General features: G+C 34.1%; 2 protein-coding genes across 2 annotated transcripts; one reads left to right on the forward strand and one right to left on the reverse strand.

The window, feature by feature from the left end:
* The first annotated feature begins 276 nt into the window (after positions 1–276).
* Positions 277–21,531, forward strand: LOC134283346 (CCA tRNA nucleotidyltransferase 1, mitochondrial-like). The gene is made up of 8 exons (XM_062765807.1): positions 277–470; positions 2,271–2,618; positions 2,715–2,844; positions 3,012–3,138; positions 4,035–4,120; positions 4,409–4,516; positions 4,740–4,852; positions 20,961–21,531. The coding sequence occupies exons 1-8, from the start codon at positions 408–410 to the stop codon at positions 21,405–21,407; spliced, it is 1,422 nt and encodes a 473-aa protein (XP_062621791.1). The 5' UTR covers positions 277–407; the 3' UTR covers positions 21,408–21,531.
* On the reverse strand, positions 14,101–15,844 carry LOC134283344 (E3 ubiquitin-protein ligase TRIM71-like). Its single transcript, XM_062765805.1, has one exon. The coding sequence runs from the start codon at positions 15,820–15,822 to the stop codon at positions 14,137–14,139; it is 1,686 nt and encodes a 561-aa protein (XP_062621789.1). The 5' UTR covers positions 15,823–15,844; the 3' UTR covers positions 14,101–14,136.
* Positions 21,532–24,963: the final 3,432 nt, after the last annotated feature.

A 24,963-nucleotide genomic window follows, 5' to 3' on the forward strand; every position in this document is an offset into this window, starting at 1 on the left:
TGTACGTAAGACTTTCATGAAATCAACACTGAACAAAAGCTACGAAAATAACAAAAGGGGTTGAAATGGTAAGGTGACGAAATATGCATATGCCTATTTTCTGTAATTCACCTTTTCTCTGATTTTTTATTATCTTATTTACTGAATTTTTGCATTTATTTTGAAATTAAGAATTGTTTAGTACGAATATATGATAAATAAAAAGATTTTAATACATAATGTTTAATATTCTAAAAATGATATGGGGAGTGAAAAGACTGTGGAAGAATTTCACTTCAACAAATCTGTATCCTGTCTGCGTTTGAAACCACGAATACAGGAAAAGAAGTTTAAAAACACAACGAAACAATGACACTTGTTGAATTCACGTTGTTGCAGAAGGTTATTTTGTCCGGTTATGCGTTTCGATGTTATTTTTAACCACTTTATTGTCACGAAGGTTTGCCACACGAATTGCAACACCAAAACTGGTTTGTATTCTCCAATATTCTGATAAATATATTCACTGACAAGTATGTTTAAATTGCAATAGATTAGCATGTTCGCCTCTCTGCTGATATTGCATCATTAGCCTCAGGGTTCTCATTAATTTTTACAGTAGGTGGAGAAATAGAAAAAGTAGGGGGCACTTCAGACTTGAGGACCGAAGGCCCGAACCGAGGGCCACCGGCCCGAGGGGGGTGAGTCCGAGAGGGGGGTATCCCCCCTTTCGGCAGTCTGCAGCTTTCTAACTAGATATATATACGCTGTATTCTCACAATTATAAAAAAAAAATATGCAAGTGTCATTGAAATCCATACAGAAAGTCACCCTTACAATTCTTCGTCAGAAAATAGTGATGCGCCTGTATTTTTATCCGTAGTTAGAATAATCTTACTGTGTCTCGGTCGGGACAAGGCCTCACCAAAGAATCGTTCCGAAACGAATTTTAAGTATACAAAGGGATTTGCACTGGAAATAACTTCAAAATTAATTACAACAAATTTTTTTGAGGTTGCATATGTCTTTAAACCTAAATTTTTAATCCAAATAAAGACGATAATTCAACTAATATTCTCAACGTTTTTTTTTCTGGCACGTACGCCATGATTGCTTTCCGAACTCTCTGGAATCTTTGTAGATGCACTGAGTTCGAGTTATCGTCCGTGTTTCGATCACGATTCCTGATATCACCACGTTTTTAAAAATAGGGGGTCGTAATCTTACAAGGAAAGCGTCAAATAACAACGATTTTTATATGTTTACGTTTTTTATTCACTACGTGAACAAGACAAACGGGATAACCAAAATTCTCTTCTGAACCACAGATTTTCTTTACTGATTTTTGAAAGTGAAATAACCGGCGCCAGTGTATAAGTAGACGGCGAAATCGCCGGTCGCCAGCACTTAATGAGAACCCTGTAGCCTGATTAGGTTTTATATGGTTAGTATATTGGTAACTACTTTATTCTATGAGAAAAGTAAAAAATATTTATTGAAATCTCAATCTGTGAAATGAGATTTCACATAAAATGAAGTACACTGTACATTATCATGTCCAGTCCAGAGACTATTTCTACCTACGTAGCAATTAATAGCTACCTAGGTATTTAAAGCTACCCAAAGTAGCTATTTTTACCTACTTTTTATAATTTCTGCATTTTGCCCAAACAGCACAACATGGTGATTACCATATCTTTTGATACAGCCACACTAATGATGAATACGACAAAATTTTGGCAAAAAAATGATTACTTCCTGAATCGGTAATTTTACATTAGTTTCAATGCAAATTTAAAAATATACGAAGTAATCATTTTTTGGACAAATTTTTGTCATATCCATCATCAGTGTGACTGTATCAAGAAATTTTGTGCTCACTGTGTTGCGCCGTTCCTGCATTTTGCTACAAAATGCAAGTAAAGCAGAAAGTAGGTAAAAATAGCTGGTACTTTGGGTAGGTTTAAATACCTAGTATGTAGCTATAAATAGCTATGTAGGTAGAAATAGTCTTTGGACTGGACCTGATTATTAAAGCCGCATGGCAGAGTTTGAAATGCACCTAAACAATTTGCCAGACATGCAGAACTGTCTGCTAGTAAAATATTTTCAGCCCTCCAAAAGATATACTACTAGCCTGAGAAAATAACTGTCTTTGGTTTATAAATTTGTCTTCATCAATTTAATATGTGACTTAAAAAAACATGGTCACCTTTAATTAGTAAGTATAATCTAGCCGTTAGAGTTATGCTGTTTATATATGTTTCAATCATTTTATAAATCTATTGCAGTTTGAAAACCACCAATGCTGCATATCTAGAAAATCCTTTATATCCCATTTACAAAAACACTGGAAAGGAGAATTAAAAATAATGAAGCTCCAAAGTCCAGTGTTAGATAACCTTATGACGCCAGAAATGAAGAAATTGAGTGATCTGTTCAAGAAATATAATTTTGAGTTGCGAATAGCAGGAGGGGCTGTTCGAGATGTCCTGTTGGACAAAGTGCCTCACGATATTGACTTTGCCACAACTGCCACCCCTACACAAATGAAAGAAATATTTACAAAAGAGGGCATCCGAATGGTTAACATGAATGGAGAAAAACATGGCACTATTACGGCAAGGATAGATGATAAGGTAATTTCCTTAATTTGATTTTGCATCCTTTGTATTGTAATTGGAATTTTCGGTTTATATTTTATGTTCACGCTACATACATGTATATTTTAAAAGGAGAATTTTGAAGTGACAACATTGAGAATTGATGTAGTGACGGACGGCCGAAGGGCAGAGGTTGCTTTCACCACTGACTGGCAGATTGATGCCAACAGAAGAGATCTTACAATTAATGCCATGTTTCTAGGTAATTCTTTATTTATCCACAAGCACAATATTTAAGAATTTGCTTGCATTGTGCTTCATCAGATTCTTCTTAAAGATTTTGTATCTCAGAGGGAAGAAATGTTCAGAGTGAGATATGCTTATCATATGTGTTACAAATTCAATTGATTTAAAAAAAAATCTTTTTAGATTTTCAGTGGAATTTGTATGACTACTTCAATGGTAGGGAGGATCTGGCCAATCGGAGGATCAGGTTTGTGGGGGACGCCACCGAGAGGATACAGGAGGATTACTTGAGAATTATGAGATACTTCAGGTATTTAATTTACTCAAAATTTTAAGATTCTTGACCAAACTTTTCTGCAATAAATCTTTTGATTTCTAATATTTAGTCAGATGAAGCAGAACAGACACTTGACTAACAGTCAGGGACATGATGGAATCAAGTTATTTTCTACTTTGACAAAAAAGTAACTCATTTGAGTTAATGCCTAAAAAGAAGAACACCTATTAGTTTTGCTAAAAAACATTAATATTTTGAGTTTGCTGCTGATTTAAGATGATTTAAGGCTAAGAAAATTGTAAATATATGTACTTCTTTCAATAGACTTAACAAACCTAATATCCTCTGAGCAGGTATGATGATATTAAGAAAATAACATGATAGATTTCAAGGAAAAATAATTCCATTTCATTAACATTTCAGAGGTCAATTACACATCTTCCGCCAATTTTGCCAACATTGAGACTAATTTTCCTATAATCTTAGGATATTACTGTACAATCTCTATGTCTTGCATTTTTTGTGCAAAGCTGTAGATTTTTGTGCAAGAGTTTTAAAGTGAGGTGGGTTAAGGATGAAATAATTGAAATAAGTTATAATTTGTTGGATTTCAATGTGTTAAATGTTAAAGATAGATTACTTTTACTGTCAGGAACCATCTACCAGTACTTAATAACCCAAGCACAGCATGACTAAATCCTTTCAGATGCCAGTAGGTTTACAATAATGAGTAGTAAAGTATCAATAACAGGAATAAGTTACTGAAGAAAAGCATAATCAGGGGAAGATAACCCAAAATGTTGACATTTAATAACTGAAACAAATTATTTCAAAAATAACTTGTTTCCATGATGCCCTTGACTGACTAATGCAAAAAACCGTAGCACGATTTTTTACTGAACCGTTGAATGCACTTTTCTCACATCCAGATTTTTTGGAAGAATAGCTGATTCAAACACTGTTCATGAAGAGGTAACTTTGGAGGCCATTAAGCAGAATGTACATGGATTAAAAAGTAAGTTTAGTATATTTGTATTTATTGTTATCTTAGTGTATTGATACTCTTTTTCACAGCAGTTTATAATTATCATAGCTACAGTTGTATTCAAACCTAATTTACATAAGATACAAATTAAAAAGAAAAAAAATATGCATCATCATCTTAAATTTTACTTGTGAACATGAACTAAAAAGGATTTCTTGTTTAATTTACCCTTCTTTACTGAGCAGATTTTGCTATTTATCTCAAAAAGACTAAGATTCAGATAACTATATGTCTAATTGTACCTCTTTCTATGATCAGCTATTTCTGGTGAACGCCTTTGGATGGAGTTCTCTAAGATTCTGACGGGGAATTATGCGGCCAGTCTGATGAGGACAATGGTATCCTGTGGGGTTCATACTTACTTAGGTACAGTATTGCATAGGCCCATACACTGAGTCTTATACTGTACATGTAGTTATAGCCTTCAGTTCACATTTTTACAATCTGTGATATTTAAAAGTACATTGTACAGTGATTACTATACATTTATTTCCTGATGTGTGAAAGCAGTTTTGGTAGCATTCTCCCAGCAGCACTAGGCAAACTTTAATATGAAAATAAAATATTTTCACCTTTATTCTTGTAAAAGGTTTACCTGAGAGTTGTAACCTGGAAGAGTTTGAGAGGGTGTGTGGGGTGACAGAGGAGAAAGGCTGCCACGTCATGACCAGACTTGTAGCTCTACTGTCCACAGACGATGAGGTAACTCAGTCCTCTATATCATACACAATCATTCACTAAGACTTCACAATCTAACAGTCTAATACTGTAAGTTTCTGCCACGTAATGACCAGACTCTCAGCTCTTCTGACCACAGATGATGAGGTAAACTCAGTCCTCTAAATCATACTTAATCATTCACTAAGACATCACAATCTAACAATCTAATACTGTAAGTTTCTGCCACGTCATGACCAGACTCGTGGCTCTACTGACTATAGATGATGAGGTAAACTCGGTTCTAAATATTTACATTTGTTGATGCCTTTCCCTATATAACATAATAATGAAAGTGAAATTCAATTTTCAATGACATGCAGTCAATCACATGATCTGTTTGTTCCTGCATATGGAAAGCAAACTGCACCAGCCATTTGGAAAGTTCAGATTGTGACATCAATTGACGTTGTAGAAACATTATGTTGCATTTCCATAACAAAGCCTAAATAGTGCCTATTTTTACTCATCACATGAATAAAAAATAAAATATATATATATGAAATAAGATATCATTGTTAGCTCACCTGAGCCAAGTGAGTTTTCTTATCAAAATTTGTCTGTTGTCTGTCGTTGTCATCATAAACTTTTCAATTTTTCATCTTCTCTTCAAGAACTACTGGGCAAATTTCAACCAAACTTGGCACAAAGTATTCTTTGGTGAAGGTGATTTAAGTTTGTTTAAATGAAGGTCACCAAGCCCTCTTCCAAGGGGAGAATATTAGAACTATTGTACCAGGAATTAAAAGATGAAACTCATGTGGAAGCATCCTCAGGTAGTGTAGATTCAATTTTTTTTCAAATCATGATCCCCGGGGGTAGGGCCGGCCACAATGGCTAATCATTATAGGGCTAGGTATTGGCTCGAGATTTCGTATTGCGATATATTGCGATATATTGCGATATTTTAAACTGTATTGCGATATGTATTACAATATTTTCAATGTAATAAAAATGGCATTTTCTTACTATATTTACTTTAATTTACATGCAGAAATGTACATAATTATGATAAGTAACCAACACGGAAAAAAAATCTTGGTGATTTCATTTAAGTTATGCTCTAAAATTTTCCCACAAAACAACTTCTGACTTACTGTTTGGCTTAATAACAAACTTTCATTAGTCCATTTTTATATTTAATGACAAAATTCCTTAATCTAAAGCCAAAAAAATAATAGTCTTTTTTCCTGCTACCAGCCTGAAAATAATAGGGTAGGTAGGTAGGAAAATTATTTTATTTTTTTAATTTATTTTATTTTTTCAAACGGTAATTTTTGGATATGAACTACTATGAAACAAAATTAAACTTGTCATAGCTAGGTCAAAATTGTCTTTTAAAATGAAATTCCATGTCTTTTGATGCACAACTCAAGTGGAATTTTATGAAAGTCCATATTTTAAACATATATTTCATGAAATACAATTTGAATATATATATTTTTTTCACTTTTGGAACAAAAAATTCCTGCAATTTCCAATTTTTTCCCCAAAAGCTTAAAAAACTTTAGGGTCGGGTGCAAAAAAATAGGGTAGGTCGGGTAGCCGGAAACAAGACTATTTTTATTTTTGGCCTAAGCATATTGCCAATATATCGATATTACAAAATCGTATTGCGATACGATATTTTTTGTCATTGTATTGCAATATATTGAAATATTGATATTATTGCCCAGCCCCACTAGTCAAAGTTTTAGGTAGAAATACGTAGGAAAAAATCTTTAAAAATCTTTTTCTCCAAATTCTTTGGGCCTGCAAAGATGAAACTCATGTGGAAGCATCCTCAGCTAATGTATATTCACGTTTATTCAAATCATGACCCCCAGGGGTAGGGCAGGGCCACAATGGCTGGCAAAAAAAACATAGGAATCCATGGGAAAATTCTTTTTAAAATCTTCTTCTCAAGATCAGCAAAGCTATGATTGATGATATTAATTTGGAAACATCCTCAGTTAGAGTTAAGTAATTCAAGTTTGTTCATATTATGACCCCTGGAGGTAAGGTAGGGGCCATAATGGGCAATCAAATCTTTGCATAGAAATATATAGGAAATTTTTTTTAAGTTCTTCTTCTCAAGTATGGCAAAATTATACATGTATACTGTATACAGGGAAATTTTCGCCCCCGTTTTATTTTCGCCCCTTTCGCCCTACCCTCATATGGGCGAATTTAAAATACAGTATAATTTCTTAAACATAACTATGACTGGGCGAATTTAAAATGCGGCAAAATTGTTTGCAAGTGTGAAAGGACGAAAATAACACGGCGAAAATAACACAGGGCGAAAATAACCCTGTATACAGTATTTTATTGATATAGTGACATTCTCAAGTAATAAAAAATTCAAATTCCCCCTCCCCAACTAGTAAACTTTTCAATACTGGGCTGATTTGTTTTTTTTTAAACTAGCCCGTGTGCTCAGGTGAGCGATGTGGTCCATGAGCCTCTTGTCTTGACCTTTTTGCACCTACACAGGATTTAATTATTAAATGACTGTTGGGGATAACTTTCAGATTTAGGATGCAAATAATTATTGAAAAATAGTATTTTTCTATTTAAAAAGATCATATTTGATAGGAAAATTGTAAACAAACACCAATCATTCAAAATATTCATTAATTCATATAATTATGAAAAAAGAATGCACATCATTTCATGATAGAAATCACAACATTTACACACAATCTTCGACACATCTTTGACTCGGATACATTTCATCAAGAAATTATTCTATTTAGTTGTCAACTGAAGATTTCGTAGGATTTTTGCATTCCCTCAAAATAGTTGCATACTATTCACATTAACACAATAAGTTGTATAATTTCAATACATTTTCAATTAAAGTTAAAGCCATACATGGCGTATGTACAATGAAAATTATTAGACTAAAATTTTAAGAACTTATTAAGGTCTTCCGTTTCAGACGGAAGACCTTATAGAGATTCTACTGTTTTTTCTTATTATTATTATTATTATTATTTTTTTCCCCAAATCTTGTCGGCAAGATTTCTCAGAGATGGCTGGACAGATTTTCAGGAAATTTTCAGGGATGATAGAGAACCTTAATACGCCCAGGAGTTTTTTTCATTTTTTAAAAATTCACTTCCGGTCGTCAGATATGTCCGATTTCCGCTTTTTTCTGAAATATTTTATCCCAGTGAGATCTAAGAAACGGTAAGAGATTAAGACACCAAACTTACAGGGATGTTAGATTTTGATAAGTAGGCATGTCCATTTGGGTTAAGATTGTCCGCCGTCACTTCCGGTCGTCACAGGAAGTGATCAAAGAAATCGAAAATTTCAACTTTTTAATTTTTGAAACTTTTTCTCATCACATTATTGCACCTAATTTGTAGTTTCGAAATATGTCAGTTCCACAGGAAACAAAAACGACAACTTCCGGTTTTAAGAGAAAAACTGCATATTTTCAGTATTTTTCTTTCCCATAAATATTTTTTATAGATAAAGTATTTGTAATGATTTTTGGATATGTTATTCAGATTGCAAATGACTACAGTAACGTCAAATAGCTTTGTAAAATTCACTTCCGGTTGCGTGATATTCTGTCCTCAAAATGAGAAGTTATCATGGCTAGATCTCGTAAACGATAAGAGATTAAGACACCAAACTTATATAAATGGTAGATCATGATAAGTAGGCAAAATCAGTCGGGATAAGATCGTCCGCCGTCACTTCCGTTCGTCACAGGAAGTGATCCAAAAAATTAAATTTTTTAATTTTTCTTTCATGAAACATTTTTTGCATCACATTATAACATCTTTTTTGTATTTTTGAAGTGTATCAGTCCCACTGGAAACTAAAACGACAACTTCCGGTTATAAGAGAAAAAACTACATAATTTGAGTATTTTTCCTTCCCATAAATATTTTTATACATAGAGTATTTGTAATGATTTTTAGATATGTCATAAAGACAGCTTATGTCTACAGTAACGTCAAATATCTTTGAAAAATTCACTTCCGGTCGTGTGATTTTCTGTCCTCAATAGAAGTTATCATGAAGAGATCTCGGAAACGGTAAGAGATGGAGACGCCAAACTTTTATGAGTAATAGATCTTGATAAGTAGGCAAAAGAATTTGGGTTAACACAGTTTGCCGTTACTTCCGGTCGTCACAGGAAGTGATCAAAGAAATCGAAAATTCAACTTTTCTTTTTTGAAACTTGTTTTGCAGCACAAAATAGTATCTTTTTTGTGGTTTCGAAATATGTCAGTCCCACCGGAAACAAAAAACGACAACTTCCGGTTATAAGAGAAAAACTGCTTATTTTCAGTATTTTTCTTTCCCATAAATGTTTTTTTATAGATAAAGTATCTGTAATGATTTTTGGATATGTTATTCAGAATGCAAATGACTATATTAACGTCAAATATCTTTGTAAAATTCACTTCAGGTCGCAAAATTTCCTGTCCTCAAAATGAGAAGTTATCATAGCTAGATCTCGTAAACGGTAAGAGATTAAGACACCAAACTTAAATAAGTGGTAGATCTTGATAAGTAGGCAAATTCAATTGGGATAAGACCATCAGCCGTTACTTCCGGTCGTCACAGGAAGTGATCTAAGAAATCGAAAATTTTTACTTTTCTTTAATGAAACGTTTTTTGCATCACATTATAGAATTTTATTTGTAGTTTCAAAATATATTAGTCTTACCGGAAATAACAACGACAACTTCCGGTTATAAGAGAAAAACTACATAATTTGAGTATTTTCTTTTTATAGATAAAGTATTTGACTGATTTTTGAATATGTTATGCAGACTGCAAACGTCTACAGTAATGTATAATATCTCGGTAAAATACACTTCCGGTCGCATGATTTTCTGTCCTAAAAATCAGAAGTTATCATAGCTAAATCTCGTAAACAGTAAAAGATTAAGACACCAAACTTATATGAGTAATAGATCTTGATTAGTAGGAAAAACCATTTGGGGTAAGATTGTCTGCCGTCACTTCCGGTCGTCATAGGAAGTGATCAAAGAAATCGAAAAAATCAACTTTTCTTTTTTGAAACCTGTTTTGCATCACATTATAGCATCTTATTTGAAGTTTCGAAATGTGTCAGTCCCAACGGAAACAAAAATGACAACTTCCGGTTAAAAGAGAAAAACTACATAATTTGAGTATCTTTCTTTCCCTTAAAATTTTGTATAGTTAAAGTATTTGTAATGATTTTTAGAAATGTTATTCAGACTGCAAATGTCTACAGTAAAGTCTAATATCTCAGTAAAATTCACTTCCGGTCGCGTGACTTCCTGTCTTCAAAATCAGAAGTTATCATAGCAAGATCTCGTTAACGGTTAGAGATTAAGACACCAAATTAGTAGGGATGGTAGACCTTGATGAGTAGACATATCCTTTGAGTTTAAGATCGTCCGCCGTCACTTCCGGTTGTCACAGGAAGTTGTCAAATAAATCGAAAATTTCAACTTTTCTTTATAGAATCTTTCTAAGTAAAACATTATGGCATCTTTTTTTTGTAGTTTTGAAATATGTCAGTCCCACTGGAAACAGAAACGACAACTTCCGCTTATGAGAGAAAAACTGCATAAATTTAGTATCATACTATCCCATAAATATTTTTTTTTATAAAAATAGCATTTAAAATGATTTTTGGACGTGTTGTTCAGATTGACATGTCTAGAGTAACCTCAAATATCTTTTCAAAAATGTACTTCCGGTCATGTGATTTCTTCTCCTCAAAATGAGAAGATAATATTACGAGATCTCTTACATGTAAACTGTAACAGATCAAGACACTTAACTTATATGAATAATAAACCATGAAGATTGGGCAACAGATATAGGGTAAAATGCGTCCCCCGTTACTTCCGGTCGTCACAGAAATTGATGAAAAAAAATTGAAAATGATTTTTGTAAATGTTATTAAGACTATAATTGTAAAACGTAACGTCGAGAATCTTGGAAAGTTAAACCTCCGGTCGTTTGTTTTCCTGAAAGCATTTAAAATATTATATGCCTTTTTAAACATAGATAAAAGCTCATTCATGCAGATAAATAGAGGAGAACGGAAGACCTTCTTTGTTGCTGTAGCAACAAGAGTTTCTAGTTATTTGTATCATTACTTTATATATAAAGATAGAACTTTTCCGTAAATTACAAAATCTTAGTCAATTGCGTTATAAAGATATCACAATTTAATTTGGATTCTCGGAATTTTCTCCGACTCGGAAGAAAATACAAAATATTTAAAAAACACATTACAAAGAAGATAAAATCGTATTATTAGATGAAACGAGGTGTTCTCCGCGTTCAGAATTGTATGAATACTTTAATTTTTATGTATTAACTATATTTCTTTACTTAATTTTGTATTTTTTAAAAATATATTTTTTTTATCAGTTACGCCATATATGGCTTTAAGGTCTAGTAAATAAAAGGCACCTACAAGTTCCTCCAATTAAGAATTGTATGAAGTCATTTTGCTTTAGAAACCAAAATATATAAATTGAATATACCGTCTATCCCTTTTTTTTCGCGATGATCTATTTTTTGCAACCATTTTTAATTTGCAAAATATAAAACATGCAGAAATTATGTTAGCTATAATGTGACATAAAAACATTACCATTTTAAACAAAAAAATCTTTGATTGTAAAAAATAACTTACACAAAATAAAAACTATATTACAATTTACCCCCTTTTCGCAAAATTTCCAACACGTGAAATAAAACCGGATATACAGTAGGTACATATGAAGAATATTTTGTCATAATTTTAAATTGTATTCCATGAATTTCGGAATACTTTATTTTCTACAATTTTTATTGAAACTGTAAAGTACATGAAGAGTAACAAACTAATTATGACATCATAATGGATCTAGCACAGACTAAACACATTCACTGGATATGATGTCATAGTTCTATGTTAAAGGTGCAGGCTTAATTGTAGTTTAATGAAGTTTGGACATAAAGCACCTATAACCTGTAACTTGCAGCTTAATGGTGGCTTAAAGGAATTAAGTTCTATAAGCCACAGTTAAGCAATTGCTTAAAGGTGGTCTTTTGTCCTGTGACTTTTAAGAAAAATGAATATATGGTACAACTATAACTCAGGTGACCTATTGCTATCCCTTTTCGTCCGTCATCGTTCGTCGTACGTGCGTTAACATTTGAACATTTTCAGCTTCTTCTCTGAAACCACTGAACCAATTTCAACCAAATTTGGCATATAGCATCTATGGGTAAAGGGGAACAAAAATTGTGAATTTCATGGTCCCTGTCCCCCTGGGGCCTGGGGGGTGGGGCAAAAACCACTAAAATTAGTGCAATCTTTAAAAATTTTCTTCTTTACTCCTGGACATCAACCAGTCAAACTGTTTGCATGATTGTAATCAGCCTTGAGTCCTCTACCAAAATTGTGAAATTCATGGCCCCGGGGTCATGGGTTCTAGTGCTAGGGCGGGGCTAAATAAGTATATAGTGATAATTCATTATTTCTTTGAAAATCTTCTTCTCTGCTCCTGGGTATTAAATAAACTAACTAAGTGCATAGTTATGATGAGCAAGAGTGCCTCTACCAAAATTGTGAGATTTGTAGCCCCAGAGTCATGGGTTCTGGTGTTAGGGCGGGGCTCTATAGATTATATAGTGAAATTACATGAATTTTTTGAAATCTTCTTCTCTGCTCTGGGTATTAAATAAACTAACTAAGTGCATAGTTATGATGAACAAGAGTGAATCTACCAAAATTGTGAATTTTATGGCCCCAGGGTCAGGGGTTCTGGTGTAAAGGAGGGGGGGGGGGCTCTATAGATTATATAGTGAAAATACATGAATTCTTTGAAAATCTTCTTCTCTGCTCCTGGGTATTAAATAAACTAACTAAGTGCATAGTTATGACGAGCAAGAGTGCCTCTACCAAAATTGTAAATTTTATGGCCCCAGGGTCAGGGGTTCTGGTGTAAAGGGGGGGGGGGGGGGGGGCTCTATAGATTATATAGTGAAAATACATGAATTCTTTGAAAATCTTCTTCTCTGTTCCTGGGTATTAAATAAACTAAATAAGTGCATAGTTATGATGAGCAAGAGTGCCTCTACCAAAATTGTGAATTTCATGGCCCCAGGGTCAGGGGTTCTGGTGTTAGGGTGGGGCTCTATAGACTATATAGTGAAATTACATGAATTCTTTGAAGATCTTCTTCTCTGCTCTGAGGAATGAAATAAACTAATTACATAGTTATGATGAGCAAGAATACCTCTTCCAAAGTTGTGAATTTTATGGCCCTAGGGTCAGGGGTTCTAGTGATAGGGCGGGGCTCTATTGATTATATAGTGAAAATACATTAAATCTTTGAAAGTTTTCTTCTCTGCTCCTTGGTATTAAACAGATGAACTACCTATATAGTTATGATGAGCAAGGGTTCTAATCTTCCAGAATTGTGAATTTCAAGGCCCCAGGGTCAGGGATACCATAAAGGATGGGGGGGGGGGGCTGTACTTATATACTGAAACTGGATGAATTGTTTGAGATATACTCCTTGGTATTAATCAAATATTTTTGAAAAGCAAGGGTGCCTTTTCAAAAATTGTGCAATTTGTGGATCTAGGCCTAAGGGTCAGGGGTTCATGTGTGATTGGGGCATTACTGATCATGCTGAATATTACTGATTACTTGAAATGCATTATTTTGTTCCCCTACCCTGCCTATGGGTATTAAGTAAACACACTAAGCAACTGCTAAGTGTATTGTTATGATGATCAATGGTGCCTCTTTCAAAATTGTGAATGCCATAGCATCTGGATTAAAACATGAATCAAATTCAATCACTGGAAAGTTGTTGCGTAATGCTCAGGTGACCTATAAGGCCCATGGGCCTCTTGTTTCTATAATTGACAAGACAAGATAGTCTGAAAGCTAGGAACCACATATCACTCATTTTTGCTTGTTCCTCATACATTCTTCCTGTATTTTCTGTACTAAACAAGACCCATAAAAACAGAAAAAAAAGAAAAAGAAAATTTGTATGTTTTGACTTTTGATTTTATAAAAGGTGAATAAAAAACAAAATCAAAATCAAAATAAAGTTCTTAAAGTGTTATTAATCAAAGTATTGTTCAGACATTGAATATAATTTAGTGCTTGATTTTTTTTCATAGATCATTTCCTTGTTTTTTTTGTTTCTAAATTATGCTACCAATGTAGATATTTACAGATAAAAGTTCACACAATGGACTAATATAAAAAAGTTTGGTATAATTTTAAATCTATACAATCTTGGATTTCACCAAAGATATTTGATTTTCTTCACTTGTTTATTTCTCTCTTGAGCAACAAACAGATTATCATTTGTATCTATACACAGTCCCCAGGGATACCTCAGTCCACAGTTTATGTAACGGAGGAACTGTCCATCCTGGTCTATGATGTTGACACATTCATTGTTGTAATCAGCTGTAAGGATGTGACTCTGACTGTCTTTTGTGATTCCTTGTGGATAGAATAGTTTGTTCTTTGGAGCAGGAGTATGCCCAGTGTACCTGAATCTCAGTTTCCCGGCCTGATTGACCACCACTACTGCATTAGCTCTCTCATCAGACACACAGATATCCAGGTTCCTGTTCTCAGTAATGTATCTTAGTATATAAAAACTAGGTGAATAGAGAGGTTTACCTTTATCATCAAACTGAATGGTTTGTTTCTCTGTAGAGCCAGAGTAACAGACAACTTTTGATTGTTTGTAATCATCAGTGTCCATGATAACCAGGAGGTCACCAGAGGAGGTACTACAGACACCTTTAGGTTTCCAGTTCTGTAATCTGATCACCTCCTCTATCTTCTCATTCTTCACAATGTTCACAGTTCTATCACTGTTATCAGTATAAACTAGATGTTCACTTTTTGTCACTATTATGTTAGATGGACAGTTCCCTGACTTGGTTTTAATTGACTTGAGTAGTGATCCCTGATTGATGCTGTAGAGTCTCATGGTTCTGTCATATCCACTTGTCCAGATTTCTTCATCACTCAGACAGGCCACATTGTAAAGGTTTCCATACCCAGTGTCTATGGTGGTGACAGTCTCTGCTTCATCAAGCAGTTGTTTGACTGGAGGAGAGGATCCAGCTTCTGGTGATTTCTGTGTTGTCTTCATGCTGTAGCCATGTTTATCTGATGTTAAAGAACTTGATGATAAGGCTCCAAACATTTTACTTACTTCTTGGATTTTTCCTGGAATGAATTTAGGTAAAGATGGTATAATTTTGTCTGGAAGATCTCTGTATGTGTGTACATTGGATATGATACTAAACAATTTTGACATATCATTGGTGTCTATTGCAGTTTCCATTGAATCAATTTCATCCTTGATGTCAGACTTTGTCTTGTTTATTTCATCCAGATGTTTCTGTAGAGTTTGTAACTGTGTGTTTTTAATCGCATCAACTTCAGCTTTAAGTTTCTTGACAAGTTTGTCAATTTCTTTGTGCCATTCCTCTCCATGTTTTGTTATGGCTGTTGAGAGATCTCCATATTCCTTTTCAAACTGACTCATTCTGTTTTGTACTTCAGATGCGATGTCCTGGTAGGTGGGATAAATTGTCTCATTTAATTCAGTTTGTTCTTTTATGAGTTTATTCTTTTTTTCATCCACAACTTTCAAGATTTCTGATACCTTATGACCTAGATGTTGATCAGATGCAATGCACTTATGGCAGACAGGAATGTCACATTGGTTACAGTACATTTTACATCGTTCTTTGTCATGGAATTTACAACCAGGGTAAAGGAGAGTGGATTTTCTATCTTTGAAGTCCACAATTTTATGAGGTTTTGAGAGATCAGCAGAGAAGTGTTCTCCCACACAGGCCTTACACAGGTTGACAAGACATGTATCACAGTGCATGTGTACCACAGCGGTCTCACACAGCTCACATCGCATCACATCCTGGGCACTGGTACGGGGGTCCATGATTAAATTTTGTGACTCTGAAATATAAATATATAATGAACATATGTTAAAATCTCATTATTCCAACTTGACATCAATAAAAACAAGATTTTTTTTCAATCTCTTACCATAGGAGTGCATGCTACACAAGCTAGATTGTAGAATACAGAATCAAACAATCATTACAAGTCAGTTTTAAAGATAAGACATTTAATACCTGATGTTAAAACAGTAATGGCTGCCGTCTCTCTCTGTTACATGTATAGGAATTCAGGTCACATGACTTACCTGTGTTAGCTACCTGTCAGGTATTTACACTTCCTGGTCTGTAGTCCGGATTTAAATTTAATGGCTTACTGCATACTTCTTAGTGTTTTATAATGGAGACCATAAAAATCATAAAATTCATTTTTTAAAAAAAGACAAGCATTCATACCCCAACCTTTAACCCCTAACCTCACTACCTTAGAAAATAAATAAACTAAAGCAGTAGCAACAAAATCTCTAGATCTCAGGAATTTTTATAAGACAAATTTAACAACATAACACTTTGGAGTTCTAGGACACCTATTAAATAACTCAAGTACTGGAGAACATAATTATGCAATTTTTGAAGTTCGTCTAAGCTGAAAGCTCAAATGAACTTTTTGGATCACAATTTGTCCAGAGTCCATCTGTCAATTTTTCTGTCTGTTTGTTTTTTAGACATTATGAACTTTTTACTTAGAAATACAGGGCCAGTTTCAATTGGTGGTCTTGAGTACTATTACATGGATTACTTTTGATTGTCTTATTTACTGGAATACACAAGCTAAATTCATTTTTGGAAAACATGAAAATCATCTAAGATCACATAGTGTCCTTCATGTTCCTATACGAAAAAAAGAAAATTATAACCTACACAGAATTGATCTTTCACCCCAGCCTTTTTCATTACCTACATTGTTTAATGTCCCTTTTGAGAATTTTTACTCATATTGAGACGCTTGCTGGTGGAGGGCTACAAATTCTGTCCTACACTCAATACTTAGAGCTATTTAGCATTGAAGGATCCTTTTCATGCCTGCACCTACTGCAACATGGAACCTAGGTTTATACCTATCTCATCCGAAGGACCAGCCTGTTGTCCCACAGTGGGTTCAACTCCTTACTCCATGACTCTTAGAGCACTGCGACAAGCAGACCAATGATATTGTAGTAAATGAAACAATGTTCAAAGTGAGCTTTTCTGATCGCATTTAGTATGTAGTTCATCTGTCTGTGTAGCTTTCCATCCGTCTGTCTGTAAACTTTTCACATTTTCGACTTCTTCTTCAGAACCATGGGGCCAATTTCAACTAAACTTGGCACAGAGCATCCTTGGCTCAAGGGGATTTATGTTTGTACAAATGAATGGCCATGCCCTCTTGCAAGAAGAGATAATCAGAAATTAGTGCAAAATTAATGGCATTTTTAAAAATCTTCTCAAGAACCACTAGGTCTGGAAAGATGAAACTCATGTTGAAGCATCCTCAGATTAGTGAAGATCGAAGTATGTTCAAATCATGACCCCTGGAGATGTATGGGGTCACAATGGGTGATAAATGTTTTACATAGAAATATATAGTGTAAAATTCTTTAAAAATCTTCTAAGATACAGCAAAGCAGTGATTGGTCATATTTATATAGAAGCATCCACAGGTAGTAAAATATGTAAATTTGTTCAAATCATACCCTCCGGGGTTAGGGTTGGGCCACAATGGAGGATCAAAGTTTTACAGAGGCGACTAAATGGGGCGGTCCTTCGGATGAGACTGTATAAACTGTGGCCCCATGTGGCACGATAAAGATCCCTCCCTGCTAAAAGGCCGTAAGTGCCGAGCAAAGGTCTAAATTTGCAGCCCTTCACCGGCAATGGTGACGTCTCCATATCAGTGAAATAAGAGGGCCATTAAACGGTATACAATCAATCAATCAAATTAAAGATGGCTAGATTATTGTATTGACCTTAAAAAAACAGCAGTTATAATTGTTTTAATTTATGATTCATTGATAAAATGATACAGCTCATTACTTGTATGCATTTAATTAAGTTCTAGCTAAATACAATAGAGAAGCAGAATGAAAATGTAAAGGCCCTTTCACAATTGGCGCACGAGCACTTTACAACACTTTGCTATCGGAAACTTTTATCGTCGCACGAGCTATCGCCGAGCTCTCGCATACGTTGCACGATGTTTCGCATTCGTTGCATGCATTTTAGTGGTCGAATCAAGTCTCCTCAAAATAGTCAACATGCACACTATTCAGACGTGACTAAATGTGATCCACATTTATCGCAAATCAACGCACGAATATTCGTACGAGCGTCATACGTTTTGTGTACTCACAAGAGTGATGCACGATTTTTAAAGGTCGTACATGTAAGATGAATTGCAGCTGTATATGCGTGTATTGTGCGACCATGAGACTGTTGCTCAATGTGTCTCATGTAACCTTGCAACGTTTTACTGTGCATGATTTATCAGCTTCAATTTCCCATTCTTTGCGAATTGCCACTAGAATATGTAAACCCTGTCCTCATCCTCACTGTACCCATCAGGTTCTAAAGGCTCACCTGACTGGTCTGGTGGCTCTGCCCCTTTGTCGAAAAGCTCAGGCGGATTATGAACAGGGCTGGGCAGGTCCTGTGCCCCTTCCTCCTCCAGGGCCTTCTTTCTACGGTTTACCTTTGCTTTACCTGTAGCTTTTGTCATCTTTTTGGCCGGCATCTCTTGCATTCGACTGACGAGGGTCTGAAACGGTTGGTATATATAAATTCCCCTTCTCACTTGCACGATCATTCGTACCATGAAACACATGATTGCACGAGCACCTTACGTCTAATTGCATTGGTGCACATTAACTCGTCCGATTACCTGATTACTCGTGCGATCCTTTAGCGTTATCTTACAACACTTGCTTTCATTGCACAACAGTCGCCTATAGACTCAAGATATATCGTAAGATTTGATGCACAAGGGTCGCTTTAGATCGTGCGAATTTCGTACGACTACTTTTTCATATGCGATTATTTCAGCAACACTTTACAATCCAAATCAAAGTTTTTCGGTCGCACGAATATTTTGTCGCTTCTGTTCGTGCGCCAATTGTGAAAGGCCCTTAAATAAAAATAAATTTTTTTCTATTTTAGTTGCCATGAAAAAAGATATAATTTCAGTCTTTTTTATGCTCCCGTAAACGAAGTTTTGGGGGTATATAGTTTTTGTTGTGTCCGTCTCTCTGTCTCTCTGTCTGTCTGTCTGTCTTTAAGTGGGCCAATGTTAAAGTTTTTCAATAATATGTACAAAAATCTCCAAGGTCAAAGTTAAAAGGTCAAAGTAATTGGTATCCAATGAAAGGTCTTGCCATATAGAATACTTATGTAGAGTATGGAAGCCGTAGGCCTTACCCCGTTCATAAGTTATGGCCAAGTTTAAAATTTTTAAAAGTAGGTCAAACTTTAAGGTCAAAGTCAAAGGGTCAATGTTCTTGTTATCAAATGAAATGTTTTGTCACAAGGATTTAATATGTGAAGTATGAAAGCACTAGCTTTAACCCTTTAAAAGTTAAAGTCAAGGTTTTCCTTTTTTAAAGTAGGTCAAACTCAAAGGTCAAGGTCAAAGGGTCAAAATGCTTGGTATCCAATGAAGGGTCTTCTCACAAGGATTACTAATATGAAGTATGAAAGCCCTATCTCTTACCATTCAAAAGTTATGGCCAAGGTTAAAGTTTTTTCACAGGTACGGAAATCTACAAGTCAAGGTCAAAGGGTCAAGGTTGTTGGTATCCAACGAAAGGTCTTTCAACAAAGAATACATATGTGAAGTATATAGATGTCCTGGCCCCGAGATCATGAAGCATCTTAAGCTTAAGTCAAAATCTTTCTGTTGTTTTAACATGATGTTGAAGTCAAACAGGCCAAAATCAAACTGTTTCCCAATATTGTTTTACAAATGTGTTGTTATTTATAAAATTAGAAAACTATTCAATAAATAATGAATATTTTACAGTAGATTGAAAATTTGACTTAAGTCTAAGATTGTTTGATGATCCTTGTGCCTGGTGTCCACTGTTCAAAAGATATGGCCAAAGTAAAGTTTAAAATTTTCATGTTAAAGTGGGTCAGACTCCAAGGTCAAGGTCAAATTTAGTGGTATCCAAAGAAAGGTCTTGTCACAAGAAATACACATGTGAAATATGAAAGTTATGGCTCCACTAAATCAAAAGTTATGGGCAAGGTCAAAGTTTTTGCGGACAAACAGAGAGACAGACATGACAGACACGGCAAAGACTATATACCCCGAAACTTTATTTACAGGGGCATAAAAAACTTCTTCTTGACATAAGCTATGTTTATTCATACTGATATGAAAGTTTCCTCAGTTAGTGTAAATTCAAGGTTCAAATGATGACCTCTGGGGTAGGGAGGAACCACATTGGGGGATCTAATTTTTTTAAAGGAACATATAGGATCTACTCAAAAACAAAGCCATTTGTTATATTGACACAGAGGCATCATCAGGTAGTGAAATATTCAAGTCACAAGTCTACCCCCCCCCTTTTTCTTGATTTGTGCTTTTGCATAGCCAATGTGCTCATGTGAGCAATATGGCCCATGGGCCTCTTGTTTAGAGTTTCATTGGGAATGACATGACGTCAATACGTGATCAAATATACTATAACGCTTTGGGCATTTTAGAATTTGAGCACGTGACTGACTGATTCATGTCATATCCCAATGAAACTCTAAAAGTGATATCTTATTTCTTAAATATCATACACAATCATTGACTAAGACATCAAATTCTTATGCTAGGTCATCATAATCATACTGTAAATTACCGCCATGTCATGATAAGAATCACGGCTCTACTGACCACAGATGACAAGGCAAACTGTATCACAAAGTACCTATCTTAATACAGTCCACTTAATCTGATAGCAGCTAAACTGAAAATTCTATTACAATAAAATGTTTATCTGTTGTCAAATTACATAATCTTTAATTACTAGAGACAATTCACATCTACGGGCAACTGAATTTGAATCTGTTTTTACTTGAATATTTGTTTCAAAATTTTTTTTTTTGATAAGTTCTGTTTTCTTTAAATTTGATTTGGTTGATTTATTCTTTGTAGCTGTATGATTTGGACAAAAGAATCAAGTTTTCCAATGAGGAGTTTGCTGCTGGAATTTTCATAATTCACAACAGAGACACGCCAATGGGGGAAGATAAAATGAAATTCTGTCAATACCTGCTAGTCGATTCTACAGGTAAACAAAAAGTTACATTTGACCACATCTGTGAACTTTTGAAATATAAAAACGAAACGGATTTACTGGAAGAATTCCGCCAGTGGACACCACCAGTTTTACCCGTTAGTGGAAATGACTTGGTATCGGCTAATATTCCGAAGGGACCATTATTTAAACGGACATTAGATGAAGTGAGACAGGTCTGGAAGCTGAGTGACTTTAGTTTGACTAGAGAGGAACTTCTGGAGAGGGTGCCTCAGATTCTAGAGAATGTGAAGTCAACTCCAAGAAAACAGAGCCCCAAACCGAAACGGAAAAGAAAAGCGTGATAAATAAGTGGTGTAAAATTTTCTCCAAGAGTTATCTTTCTTTGGCCAGTTTTAAAACTGAATGTATGGAAGTGTGTTTCAGAACTGCTGATATACACGAATATGAACTTGTTGATTTTTTTTTTTAATAGAACATTTATTAACAAAGTATGTGATTATTTAATGAATGAAAGTGGGTTGAATGCCCGGCTGATCATCTAATGGCAGACAAGATAACTTTTCTTTCTAAATACATTTCTACATGGTATAGGATTCAACAACTGCTATAATAATTTTCAAGCATCAAAATTCAAGTAAATGTACAATACACATCTGTGATGTATGCATGTATATGATTGATTTGGAAAATAAACACGTCTTGAAAACTGTAAGAGGAAATCCAAATGATGCACTATGTAAGCAGTATTTGGAATGAAAATTAACTTGTATTTTTCTAATCATTCATCAGATGTAAAACTCCAAATATCAAGAACAATAGCTGCAGTATTGAAGCCCTCTCCGATTATTTTTTGTCCGATATTTTTGGAGTCCCCCAAAAAGGAGAGGGCTACATAATTGCAGCTACATTTCTACATTTACAATGATTCTGTTGAGGAAAAAACCTCATATTCTAAATATCTAAATCCTTGTTGACAGCCCCCGCCCCCTGAGTATTTTTATAACAAGATTTTTTTTTCAATAGAAATTTAATCTTTTATTTCCAAACGCATGTGCAAACTTTTTCGACCTCTTTGATGAAAAGGTTATAAAGAAGATAAATATGTATGTTTTGTTTTTTTTCTCAGAAGCCTTGAGTTGGATTAAAAAAATCCAAATGAAATAGATGTCAACGAAAGTTAGACTAACTAAAGTGTAAGCTTTTTCCACGAAGCAGGTAGCAATATAGTCATGTAAGATATTTTAGGTTTAATATTGAAATTTTAGATAGAATGCAAGTTTTCTTTATTCTGTGTTCTGTGGAGGAAATAAGGAAAAGAGAATCAGATTTAAATTAGACCAAGAGGAAAAAATGTTAACTGTAATTTGATTGATACCCTATATTCCAGTTTTTGCTATTTCCAAGCTCGGGTGTTCTGTATTCTATTTTAAATATCCGATCATTCTGATACTGAAATAAAAAATATTACAAAATAATTATAATAAAAAGAGTAACATGCAGTCCTAATTACGCAAAAAATTTGTAAAATTGAATTTTGAAATTTTTATCACATTTGATACGTATTCTGATAAAATTAAAAAAATTCTCTTCTCCTCACACATAAAGGGGAATTTTTGATAATCTACCACTATGATGAAGATGTCAAATATTGACAAGAGATAACAATTAAATGGCTATTAAACAGACACGTCTCTAACAATAAACCCTAAATAGTCATGGTGGATAAATTACCCTTTAATAACCTCCATGTGAATATTAAAATTCGCATAGTGCGCCGGAATAGTATATCATGTGACAATAAAAAAAGATCACGGATTGGGTCATCCGAACTACGACGCTACACGGGTGTTATCAGGGGGTCCTTAATGTCTTTAATGCCATTTATCAGTTCATAATCGTCGCTAAATCCATCTCTCTGATTTACATTTCACACCAACTTTTCTAGGAATGTGCTGGTCGTTTGATAACGGTCCATACGGCACTCGCGCGAGTTGACAATTAAATATTGACCCGCATGATCGCGCTCGCGCTGTCAGGGGGACTAGATACAGCACGTGCACACAGGTAGATGCACGTGTGCCGAATCAGGCCGGTCATTACGACAGGGTCGTTAATAAGTGATTTGAAATTATTTGTCTCAATTTTATGGCACTTTGTGTTTAATAAAGCAAGGCTTTTATTGTTCGTGTTGTTAATCATTAAAATCAAGTCTTTAATTAACGCTTTGGAATTGTATCATTTTTTTCTCAAGGAAAATGTTCCATGTTATTTAGTAACTTTCCAAAGTTTGTCTTCAAGCGTGCATTTTCCGACATTGTACATACAGCAGAAATTCCCTCTCTATACAAAGTTGAAATGTTTAGCAAATACATTAGTGAATACTAGCAAAAAGGTCTAAATTATGCGTGCATGTGGGTAATTTTTCAGTATACATGTATATGCACTGTGTGGAAATGATTAATACTTCGATTGTCATTTATTTGGTTGATTTTAGGTGTTTTCTTTTCTCAAACCCCAATTTATAAGAGAGAAGAGAAGAAATCTTAACGATAAATCAAGATCATGAGATTATATTAAATTGCAAAGTTAACAGCAAAGTATTGTCTTTTATTAATTTTCAAACTAATGTTAGTTCAAATCACTGTATTTGAATAACAAGATGACACAACAATAAAGTACCAAATGATGAGCCCATCATTTTATGTCAGTAAAGAGGTTAGTTTAGCTATGAAAAGTTCACTTTATAACAGTTAAAATGTATAATCTTTCGAGGTAAAATCAGCTCATTTTATGTCAATAACAAAGTATCATATCAAGAATTGAGAGTAAGTAAATTAAGTAACATATAGATAAGCCAAAAGCAGGTCACTTAAGGATGAATAAAAACAAACGAAATTTTTCTTAGAAATCAGCAATATTTCTCAAAGATTTATATTTCAGTTGGAAACCTGAATAATCTTTCCCAGGTATTGTGGGAAAGTTTTATATGATTAACAAGTTGTGCAAAATTTTACATAGATTTATATAGAAAGCGACACAAAATCATATTTAAGTACCGTCCAAAGAAAACCTACTATTTCTTGATATGTTTGGGATTTATTATCATGCCAATTCAAATAAAAAAAAGTATAAAAAAAAAATATAGTACAATCATTGCAATCCATGCATCAAGTTTTTTACTGTGTATAGCCTATTTTCTTATAAAGCCTATAAGGTATCAAAAATAGGAAGAAAGTATAATACATACATGTATACGAAGACTTTAATCAATGAAATGTCAAAGAACCATTTGATGAATTGATAGTAGTTGATTTTTTAAATAAAAATTAACTAAGTAACATTTAATGAACTGAAAGTTTCTATAGAAACTTAAAGTTTCACATATTTATCAGGACTCTGAAAGCACTCCAGTTTATGTACATGTACCCAAATCAGTCTTGTCTTTCGATAAAAATAAGCAAAAAGTAACTCTTGTCTGTCGAGAACCCAGTTCTATATGCTGTAAATAATGTTAGTAGAACGCATTCTATTCATCCTTCTAAAAATTTCACTCATCAATAAAGATTTCAATCCTTTTCAATCTTTCATATACCCTATGTAGTGTAGTCGTTTGACAAAAATTCAACAATATTTTGCAGAAAAGTCTTTCGACATAAAATAACAATTGGATTATTAATTAAGAATTCGTCTAAAAGAGAACAATCATATCTCAAAATGTGAATAAAAATGATCCATCCAATGTTTTTCAACATTTTTTAAAAAGAAAAATGAATAAGATGAAAATATCATAGTTTTAACCTTTTTTCAATAAAATAATGTAAAACAAAGTATTGACTTTGCACTGTAGCGCAGTGCAGTTAAATTCGTAAGATAAACAGCTATAATTTTCTTGCAAAA

Source organism: Saccostrea cucullata, unplaced genomic scaffold (assembly GCF_032062105.1).
Source record: "Saccostrea cucullata isolate Sc308-1 unplaced genomic scaffold, CSIRO_AGI_Scuc_v1 ctg1224, whole genome shotgun sequence".
Lineage (NCBI taxonomy): Eukaryota > Metazoa > Mollusca > Bivalvia > Ostreida > Ostreidae > Saccostrea > Saccostrea cuccullata.

What these genes read in the sequence shown, in the direction of transcription:
- LOC134283346 (XM_062765807.1), top strand. Translation starts at nt 408, where the DNA reads ATGTTATTTTTAACCACTTTATTGTCACGAAGGTTTGCCACACGAATT. An exon ending in TGGGGTTCATACTTACTTAG is followed by an intron (nt 4,517 to 4,739) that starts GTACAGTATTGC and finishes TTCTTGTAAAAG; the next exon opens with GTTTACCTGAGAGTTGTAAC. An exon ending in TACTGTCCACAGACGATGAG is followed by an intron (nt 4,853 to 20,960) that starts GTAACTCAGTCC and finishes TATTCTTTGTAG; the next exon opens with CTGTATGATTTGGACAAAAG.
- LOC134283344 (XM_062765805.1), bottom strand. Translation starts at nt 15,822, where the DNA reads ATGGACCCCCGTACCAGTGCCCAGGATGTGATGCGATGTGAGCTGTGT.